The following is a 10,170-nucleotide window of genomic DNA, read 5'->3' as shown; positions in this document are numbered from 1 at the left end:
ACCAGATCTGAGCCTTTTAAAGCAGAAAAATGTGACATTCGAGGAACCTGGAGCTTTTCAAAGAGAGGCGGGAGGTGGCCAAAAACCTCAGCCCTGGGTCCAAAAGCAACTTTTTCCTGTAAAAAAAGAAAACGTACTGCCGGAAACATTGCGCAGTGCTGCCAGCGCGGGGATGGGAAGGCGCTTTTCCGGGCAGGATGCTTTCCGGCCTGATGTCGGCTCTGTGCTGCAGGTATCACCATGGGTGCGTGGAGCCGTGGGGATGCCCTGAGCCCCGTGGGGACCTGCCACCCGCCTGCCAGTCCTGCTCCTGGGGCGCAGGGGCTGTCATAGCCCTGTGCTAGCGGAGTGGCGGGGATGAAGGTGCTGAGCCGCAGCGCAGAGCTGGGTGGGTCGTCACCCTGAGGACCACGCAGTGGGTGCCCTGGCAGGTAACCTCCGTTTCCCCCTTCTCCCTGAGCTCGCTTGCGGGTTTTTTTATCATTGCATGGCCAAAACTGCTTGCAAGGTGTCGGCTGTCCCACAGCGGGCTCCGAGGGTCCGTCGTGAGCCCTGTGCCACCCGGGCTGCGGGGGGAAGGCAGGCTGCAAAGCCGGCTGCAAAGCCAGGGATAATTCTGCCCTCACCTTGCAAGGGTGGGCACAGGATGCTTTGTCCCTCTGCCAGTCCCGGCCCATCTGCATGCTGCATGTTGCATCGGTCCGTGCCTCAGTTTCCCCATGTCAGGGCGCAGTGACAGCACCCTCTGCCTGCTCCAGGGGTGGTGGAACTGCGGATGGGGCACCCTCTCCCTCTCCAGTCCCCAAGCCCATGGCCGGGGGGCATCGGTGTGGGCTGTGGCCGGGGCAGCGGGGCCGTGGCTGTGCATGGGTGGCTGAATCGTGCCAGGCCAGGGATGCTGCGTCCCTGGGGCAGGGGACAGCGGGGGCTGAGCACACGGAGGGGGTTTTGCTCGGAAAAAATTGGTGGCAGCGGCCAGGCGTTGCTCCTGCTCACAGAGCAGCATCCCAGGGCTGGCCCCAGCCCAGGCCAGGGCACATCCAGGCTCAGGCCCCCCCAGCCCCAGTGTGGTGTGGGGTGTCAGGGCTCTGTGGGGTTTCATACCAGTCTGCAGACTGGGAACTGCCCTGCTTGGCCTCTGTGGGATCCAGGCCGCTCGAAATCCTTTTATATCCAGCACTGAAATCCCTGTCTGCCCTTCCCAGGTGCTGAGGGCAGGGCAGGGCTGCCGGAGAGCCTTAGGAGAGGATGCAGGGATGGAGGGATGTGGGGACATAGGGATGCAGGGACAAAGGGATGCAGGGATGGAGAGAGGAAGGGATGTGGGGATGCAGGGGCACAGGCATGCAGGGACGAAGAAGGGCAGGGATGCAGGGATGTGGGGACACAGGGAGCAGGCTGCACATACAACGAGGGGATCACACCCGGCTCTGACGGACCCCGGAGCCCCCGACTCCCCACCGAGCGCCCGTACCCGGCTGCTCCCGGCTGCTCCCGGCCGGGCCGCGCCGTGCCGCGGTGCCGGGAGGTGGCAGCAGCGGCCGATCGCGGGGCCGGGCTGCGGGGGGGCGGTGCCGGCGGGTGGGTGTCCCCGCGGGACGGGGCCAGCCGTGGGCTCCGCGGGCATCCCCGCCGCTCTGCGGCCTTTCCTCCGGCTTAATCCCTTCCCGGGCCGCGGGGCCGCGCTCGGAGGCTCCCGCGGAGGGGAGAGGGGCTGCCCCCCTCCCAGCCCTCCCGGGGGGGGGGGCACACACGTGGGTGGGGTCCGGACACGGGTGGGGTCCGGCTGTGCTCGGCTCCGGGGGTCCTGCCCCCTCCCGCAGCTCTTCTGCATCGCCGGGGAGTGCCCAGCCGGGCTGGCACGTAGCCCTTCCCTGAAATATTTGTCTGAGCTCGGGCTGTGAACAGAATTTTTCTCTCCTGACAGCCACCGCAGGGCTCCCTGCTGCTCCCCGTGTCCCCCCGCCCTCTCTGTTGCTTCTTTCAGGTGCTGCTGGATTGTTCACCCCCCGACCCCCTTGCTGCACCCTGCCGGAGCCTTCCCGAGGGTCCCCTGGGAGCAGGGGGACGTGGGGAGCCAGCGAGAGCAGCCACCCGGCCGGGCCCTCGCCCCACTGTGGGTGGGTGCAGGTTTGGCCACGTGTGGCCATGGCCCCTCGCCAGGGCTTCGGTGCCACCACAGCAAGGGGTGCCCGGCACCGCTGGTGGGGTGCCCGGAGTTGTTGCTCCCCAGGACGCGGCCTCCTCCCAGCCTGCGCTTGCTCCGGGAGCTGACGGCTGTATTTAGGGATTGGGTGGTTAACCAGTGGTTTTGGCCAAATGTCCCAAAGGCCCCGGGGTCTGCCTGCAGCTCGGACACGTTGCAGACACGCCTGGGGGGGCTGCAAATGGTCAGGCATGGGGGGCAGCCTGGGTGGGACAGGGCTTGGTGGGGTGGGCTGCCTTGGCCTGTGATGGGGGAGAGCCATGAGCCCACCCAGCCACGACTCACCCTGGACACAAGCCTCCCTCAGCCACAACACCCCCCCCGGCCATGACCCCCACCCCGGCCACCAGCCCCCCCTGGCCATGATGCCCCCCCATCCGCTTGCCCACCCATCTGCTTGCCCACCACCCACCCACGCCGTGCCGGGCACCGCGGGGACCCGACCCCGGGCTGGCAGGGGGCACACGGGGATGCCCAGAAGCATCCTCGGGGAGGGGGTACCGGGGATGTCCCCCGGCCTCTCGCCCCCCGGGCCGTGGGCTGTGCGGTGCTGTTTACCGATATCGACTTTATTTAAAGAAACCCAACCCAAACCCGCCCCCGGGGCTCGCAGCGGCGGCGGGGCCGGGCCGGGGGCGGGGGCAGGGGTGCGCTGAGCGCGGCGGGTCTCAGCCCGCCCCTTCCCCGCCCGCCGCCGCCGCCGCCATGGGCGCCGCGGGGCCGCTCTGCGCCCTGCTCCTGCTGCTGCTGGGCACCGGCACCGGCACCGGCACCGGGCCGGCCCCCCGGCGGGTGGTGGTCGCCCTCCTGGCCCGTAACGCGCAGCACTCCCTGCCGCACTGCCTGGGAGCCCTGGAGAGCATGGATTATCCCGCGGGGAGCATCGCCCTGTGGTGAGGGAGCGGGGACCCCCGAGGGGAGAGGGGACCCTGGGGGGAGCCGGGATCCCCGGGGTGCGGGGAGTAGCAGGGATCCGGGGGAGGAGGGGGCTGTGGGGGAATGGGGACCCTGGGTGGAGCTGGGATGCTTTGGTCACAGGGACCCGAGGGTAACGGGGAGCCCCGGGGGAATGGGGATGCTAGGGGGGGAACGGGAGTCCTGGGGGATAGGGAGGACTATGGGGGGAATGGGGAGCTGGGGGTAGTGGGGACCCAAGGGACAATGAGGGGAGGGGAATGGGGAGCTGGGGAGAGTGGGCAGACTGGGGACTTGGGGTGATCTTGGAGTAATGGGGGCCTGGGTGGAGGGAGCAGAGATCCGGGGAAATGGGGGCCTGGGGTGGAATGGGGACCCTGGGGGGACAGGGACCCCCGGGAGGAACAGGGACCCTGGTGGTAACAGCCGCCCTGGCCCCAAAGGGTGAGGGGTGGCTCTGCCCCGGGTGTGGGACCCAGCAGGGACCTGGGAGGGGCTGGGCGCTGCCCCACGGCGAGGGGGCAGGACCCCCATTTTTCTCCTCCTGAAGCTGTGGGGCTGGCGAGGGAGGGGACCCCTGGGCTCGGGGGGATTCTGCATCATCAGGGATAGATGCTGCCTTCCCCCTCCCTGCAGGGCTCGGCCCCAGCCCCCCCAAACCCCCTTTTACTGTGCTGGGGAGGGTGCCCCCCGTCCCTCCTTTTCCTCGCTCCTCCGCCGCCGCCGTCTCTTGCCTGAGCTGGTCGGAAACTTTTCTGCAGCTGCTTTTGCAGGGGGCCGAGGCGGGGGCTGGCGGGGGGGTCCTGGCAAGGGTGGCCAGGCTGGGGCGGGGGGCGGCTGCTGGCAGTGGAGGAGTGGGGGGTCCTCGCCTTTGCCCTCTGCAGCCCCCAGGAGCCCCTGGCTGCAGGGCTCTGCGGGGTGTTTCAAGAGCAGCTGCCTGCGGAGCTGGGGGGGCACAGGTCCTGCCTTGTCCCCTGCGTCCCAGGGGGTCCCCATGACAGCAGTGCCTAGGGGACAGCTCGGGGCTCTTTGACAGGTCGAGAGTGCTGGGGAGTGTGGGGACTTGGGGGTTGCCCCAGCGCAACGTGGGGCTCAGCCCCGTCTGTGCTGGGGTCCCCGTGAACATCGTCGCGAGGTCGGGTGGGAGAGCTGGGGACAGCGGCTGTGCGTGGCAAGGGAAGGTTTGGGGAGGGGGATTTTTGCTGCCTGTCGGGGCCTTTCCTCTGGCTGTCGGAGCTGCGGGGCGCAGTGGGGTGCACAGGGGTGCTGGGAGGTGCAGCAGGGTGCGCGGGCGGGGGGACGAAGCCGCTGTGCTCCGGTGCTGTTCGTGATGGGCAGCCACAGGGCTAGGATGGGGAGAGCACAGCCGGGGCTGCCGCCGGGCTGCAGGAATGGGGGGTAAGAGCCACGGAACAGCCTGGCCAGCGGCGGCACCGGGGAAGAAATTACCCGTTTGCGTTCCCCCTCCTGCCAGCGCAGCCTCGGTTCCTTGAAATTACATGTTACGTTCCCAAGCGAGTCCGTCGCTGGCTCAGCCTCTTGGCCCCAGGAGTGTTTCTAGTGTGGAGAGGGGGCTGCGGTTGTCCCTTGGGGGGTACCCCCAGAGGCTGACGTCCCCTCACCCCAGGTGCGCGACGGACCACAACTCGGACAACACGACGGCAATGCTGCAGGAGTGGCTGGGGGCGGTGGGGAAGGACTATCACTCGGTGGCCTGGAAGGTGCAGGAGGAGCCCAGGTGAGGCTGGGGGAGCACCGGGGGGGTGGATGTGGGCTGCGAGGGGCTCCCGGAGCAGCACCCCACTCCCCGGCTGGGGACGCTGCCAGGAGGAGCCGTCAGCAAGGCAGAGCTGGGCTGACTCAGCCGGTTGGCATGAAGCGGCGTGCACCGAGTTTGTGCGTTCCCAGCGAGCGGGGTTAACCCCTGCCTCCCCCCGGCCCAGCTCCTACCCTGACGAGCTCGGGCCCAAGCACTGGAGTGACAAACGCTATGAAAACCTGATGAGGCTGAAGCAGGAGGCTCTCACCTATGCCCGGGAGCAGCGGGCAGACTACATCCTGGTAAGGGACATGGGGCACCGGTGGGGTGGGGGCTGAGGTGGGCGTCCCCGCACCTCCAGGACCTGTGCCGTCCCCCCAGTTCATGGACACCGACAGCATCCTGACCAACAACCAGACGCTCAAGTTCCTCATGGCGCAGAACAAGTCGGTGGTGGCCCCCATGCTGGACTCGCAGACCTTCTACTCCAACTTCTGGTGTGGCATCACGCCCCAGGTATGTCCCTGGAAAGCCCTGGGGAAGGGGACCCCCCCCATGGCGGAAGAGCCCCCCACCATGGAGGCATCATGCCGGTGTGCCGCAGGGGTACTACCGCCGGACGGCCGACTACTTCCCCACCAAGAACCGGCAGCGGGTGGGCTGCTTCTCCGTCCCCATGGTCTACGCCACCTTCCTGATCGACCTGCGGAAGGAGGAGACGTCGCGGTTGGCTTTCTACCCGCCCCATCCCAACTACACCTGGGCCTTCGATGATATCATCGTCTTCGCCTACTCCTGCCAAGCGGCCGGTGAGGGTGGTGGGGGGCTGGGGGAGCACAGAGCAGGGGGTTTGGGGGGGCTGCGGTGCTCACCCATCCCACCCGGCAGGCGCAGAGGTCTATGTGTGCAACCAGCAGCGCTTCGGCTACATCAACGTCCCCGTGAAGGCCCACCAGACGCTGGAGGACGAACGCGCCAACTTTGTGCATCTCACGCTGGAGGCCATGGGTGAGTGCCCATGGGCGGCGGGGTCCCGGAGGTGTCCCCCACCCCAGGGGTGACAGGAACCCGGTGCTGGTCCCCGGGGCAGGGCTGTCGGGCCCCGGTTCCCAGCCAGGAGGGTCTGGGCTCCACTGAAGGGGTGTCCCCTCTCTCCACAGTGGATGGCCCCCCCATGCAGCGCTCCAGGCACATTTCCCTCCTCCCCAAGCCGCTCACAAAAATGGGCTTTGATGAAGTAAGTGCCCAATGGATCCCCCCCGTGTCCCCCTGTCCGTCCCTCTGGCTGTATCCGTCCATGGCAAAGCCCGCCATGGGCTTTTGCCAAGCCCCCTGTCCCCCATCCTGCGGTGGCCGGGCAGGCTGTGTCCCCCCCCCATGACAACGTTCCCCCTTGGTGGGGCTCTCCCCTTCCTCCCCAGATCTTCCTCATCAACCTGGTGCGGAGGCCAGACCGGCGCCAGCGGATGCTGGCGTCCCTGCGGGAGCTGGAGATTGCCCCGCGGGTGGTGGACGCCGTGGATGGGAGGTGACCGCAGGGGGACACGTCCCCACTCTGCCAGCCCCCCGACGTCACCCTGGGGAGGGGATGGGGGGTGGCTGGGGGGGGACGCCTCGCTGATGCAGCCCCTCGCCTTGCAGCACCCTCAACAGCAGCGACATCAAGGTGCTGGGGGTGGACCTGCTCCCCGGGTACTACGACCCCTTCTCCGGCCGCACGCTCACCAAGGGTGAGGTCGGCTGCTTCCTCAGCCACTACAACGTCTGGAAGGAGGTATGGGGCCACGGGGTCCCTAAGGGCCACCAGCATGGGGCAGGGACTCTGAGCATCACCAGGTCTCTGGAGGACCTGGGGAGAGGGGTGTCCTGCAGGGTGAGTGGACCCAGTATGGCCCAGCGCGGTGCTGGGATGGGTTTGCACCTCTGCCCACTCCCTGCAGATCGTATCCCGGGGGCTGGAGCGGTCGGTGGTCTTCGAGGATGACGTACGCTTCGAGGCCGCCTTCCCTGCACGGCTGCGGCGGCTGATGGAGGAGCTGGAGGGGGCGCAGCGGGACTGGGACCTCATGTAGGTGCTGGGGCCGGGGGGACACGGGGTGGGGGTCCCCTGGGCTGGCTCTCATGGCTCGCCGGCTGCCCTACAGCTACCTGGGGAGGAAGCAGGTGAATGTGGAGGACGAGGCGCCCGTGGAGGGTGTGCGAAACCTGGTGGTGGCCGGGTACTCGTACTGGACGCTGGCCTACGCCATCTCCTGCCGTGGGGCGCAGAAGCTGCTGGCCGCCGAGCCCCTCTCCAAAATGCTGCCAGTGGATGAGTTCCTGCCCATCATGTATGACAAGCACCCCAAGTAAGGAGCGGGGGGTGCAGGAGGGGCGCTGGTGGAGAGGCATGGCTGTGCCGGGGAGGGAGCATGTGTTTCTTCTCTGCCATCACCGTTGCACTGGGTTCCCCCCCCCCGGTGTTACTCATGCTGGAGGAAAACATCTGTAGCATGAGCTCATTCCCCCCGGCCGCTGCCTGGCTGCCGGCCGCTGGAAAATGGCCCTCTGCCAGTGCAGGGTGGGGGGACGGGGACGGGGACGGAGCTGGGGCTCGATGCTGGCCCCACACGGGGGTCTTGGCCCCATGGCGAGAGGGGAGCAGTCCCCTGTACCCCAGCGCTGGGGGGCTGTGTGGTCCCTCACCCCTGGTTGTGGGTTTCAGCCCCATCTTGGGGCACCTCCGTGCCCCTCTTCCTGGGCGGGGGTCAGCGGCAAGGCTGTGTCTGGGGAGGGGAGGCAATTTAAGGGGTGGGCGAGTGCCGGTGGCCAGGTGTCCTGGGGGAGAGGGGGTGGGAAAGCCAGTGAGCAGGATGGCAAACCAGAGGGATTAGGCATGTAAAAGGGAGGCTGGAGGTGGACGGAGGGGCGGATTAGTGCTCTGGATGTGAACCAGGAGCAGCCGGGAGTCCCATGCTCACCGGGATAACGGCACCAGACAGCCCTGGCCCGGGGCCAGGCCAGCGGGATGCTGTGCTGGAGACCCCCTCTGTGCCAGGGCTGGCCCCGTGCCACCGAGGTTGGTGGGGAGAGATGGGTCCCTCCCCAGCCGGGCTCTGCAGGCAGCAGCGGCATGGGGCAGTCCCCCAGCTCGGCTGCCTTCCCCAGACCCCCTCCCCAGTACCCTGTGTCCCTCCCCATCACCTGCCCTGCGCGGTTCTTTCCCCGGGTGGTCGGTACGGTTTTCCCAGCCCCTTTTTTCTCCACCGGGTCATGCTCTGTAAGCCAATTTCTCCTCTCGGGTCCGCTCCGCTTTCCCCAGCGAGGATTACAAGCGGCACTTCGCCCCCCGGGACCTGCTGGTGTTTTCGGCTCACCCCCTCCTGGTTTATCCAACCCACTACGCTGGGGACAGCAACTGGCTGAGCGACACGGAGACCTCCACCATCTGGGATGACGATGCCAAGAAGACCGAATGGGCTGGCTCGCAGAAGACCCTGAGGGACTCACGGGGCAGTGCCGGCCACCTCCGCTCCACTGCCCGTGACGAGCTCTGACGGTGAGCGAGGCTGTGGGACCCGGGCACGTGGTGCCGGGGATGGGGGACAGAGCGGCTGGGAAGCATCTCCCTGCAAGAACCGTGTTTGGATGTGTCCCAATGCCTCGTTTCTTTTTGCCATGTGGCAGCAGCTCTCCCCATCAGACTCAAAGCATTGGGAAACAGAGACGAGACCTTCTCTTCCAGGCGGGGAAAGGGATGGGGATGCAGATATCCCATGTGGGGCTGCACTGGGCTGGAGGGGACCAGGGGACCAGGTCCTGCTCCTCCCCAAGTCCGTGCTGCTCCCCAGCCCCTCAAGCGAGGAAGGGACAATGCTCCTTCACCTCCTGCCAAAGTCACCCTAGTTTGGAGAGAGCTGGGGGCATCTCGCAGGGGAAAGTTTCACCCCGGCACTGCTTGCTCTCCCCCAAAAGCAGTTCTCCCTGGGGCCGTGTCTCCGCGGGGCAGCCGTGCAGGCAGGCGAGCACCCGCACTCGCTCGGCCCCAAGGCAGCACTGCCACGGTTAACGCCGGGTCAGACTTTCCCTGTCTGAGGTTGCTTGTGCTGGCAGCAGAGCCGCCCCGGGAGCAGCCAGACCGGGGGAGGCTGGAAAACAACCTTCCCACCGCCTCTACTGCAGGCGTGAACGCGTCGGGGCTGCTCCTGCCTTGACCGCTAACGTTTGCATCCTTGCCTCCTAGGGACGAGGGACTGTGACCCAGCTGGGAGCACCACGGGCCAGTGGCCTGATCCTGCTCGCTCCCACTTGAGAGATGCAGCTGCCCTGGACAGATCCCCGCAGGGTCCTTCGAATCTGCATGCGGCGAATCCACCCAAGGCAGGATTTGGCCCAGGGCTCCCGGAGAGCCCTTTCCCTGCCAGGTGGAGGGACCGGGGGAGCGCTGTGCTCCGTCTCTGCTGAGGACACGTCTCCAGGACCGCCCTGAGCGATGCCAACTCTGCCGTCTCCCACTGGCTTGGACTTTGGGGAGTGTTTTTCAGGCCGGGGGCTGGCTCCCGCGGTGGCACACGTGGCCTCCTGCCACCGACGGGGCTTGTCCCTCGCCTGTGCCGTGTCTGGGCTGAAGCCCAGGGAGGATTAAAGCAGACTGTGTTTGCGCTGACGTGCCGGGTGCTGGCTCTGCCGGGTAGCACTGCCCCACGTAATGTCCCCAGGGCATACCCCACCGGGGTCACTGCGGAGCTGCGGTGGCAAGGGTCTGGCAGTTCCCCCGGCCAGGGATTGCTTTGGGAATGAAATCTGTAATGGGGAAAGGGAGGGAAGGAGGAAGGTGGGGTGGGAGAGGGAGACTGGAGCTCTCCCTTAGGGTCCGGGGGTGAAAATGTGGGTGGCATTTCCGTGGAGCTCAGCTCTCCCCTGGGAATGCTGATGGCCTCATTGGCGCTAGGTTTGGCCTTGGGACTGAAAACCTGACACCAGCTTGAGCACCGAGATGTGCAGCCGAGTCCTGCTGGGCTCCGGCATCTGTCACCTTTGTGGCCAGCTCTGGAGGAGGGCGTTCGCTTTCCAAGAGCCCAGGCTTGTTTGGTGCTAAATCTCAGCTCCTCGGCAGGGCGACATTCGGTTGAAAAGTCAGGGTTTTCTGGGGCGGAGGAGCAATTTCCTTAAAAACACTGCAACTAGCCCTAGTCTGGGTGAGGTGGGGAGATGTGAGCTCCCTGCCCGGCCCCCAGAGCTGCCGCCTCTCTCCACCCCTGCCTGGCAGCTGGCTGCCCCTTTTGGCCCTGGAGCAGCTGCTGGGGTTAGC

At 67.0% G+C, this 10,170-nt stretch overlaps 1 protein-coding gene across 2 annotated transcripts; it reads left to right on the top strand.

Annotated features, from left to right (window-relative positions):
* Positions 1 to 2,966: 2,966 nt before the first annotated feature.
* Positions 2,967 to 9,525, top strand: CERCAM (cerebral endothelial cell adhesion molecule). Of its 2 annotated transcripts, none has more exons than XM_050907839.1 (13): positions 2,967 to 3,099; positions 4,749 to 4,859; positions 5,065 to 5,182; positions 5,262 to 5,396; positions 5,485 to 5,689; positions 5,769 to 5,888; positions 6,041 to 6,117; positions 6,302 to 6,408; positions 6,522 to 6,654; positions 6,821 to 6,948; positions 7,025 to 7,228; positions 8,182 to 8,418; positions 9,103 to 9,525. In XM_050907839.1, the coding sequence occupies exons 1-12, from the start codon at positions 3,068 to 3,070 to the stop codon at positions 8,414 to 8,416; spliced, it is 1,605 nt and encodes a 534-aa protein (XP_050763796.1). In that variant the 5' UTR covers positions 2,967 to 3,067; the 3' UTR covers positions 8,417 to 8,418; positions 9,103 to 9,525. The 2 variants fall into 2 exon arrangements, with proteins under 2 accessions (XP_050763796.1, XP_050763797.1); XM_050907840.1 differs by having other exon boundaries at positions 3,026 to 3,099; positions 5,775 to 5,888.
* The last annotated feature ends 645 nt before the right edge of the window (positions 9,526 to 10,170 follow it).

The sequence above is a fragment of the Gymnogyps californianus genome, chromosome 18, assembly GCF_018139145.2.
Source record: "Gymnogyps californianus isolate 813 chromosome 18, ASM1813914v2, whole genome shotgun sequence".
In the NCBI taxonomy this organism is placed as follows: Eukaryota; Metazoa; Chordata; class Aves; order Accipitriformes; family Cathartidae; genus Gymnogyps; species Gymnogyps californianus.
Note: the sequence above shows the minus strand (reverse complement) of the source record. Positions and strands in the feature narration are given on the sequence as shown.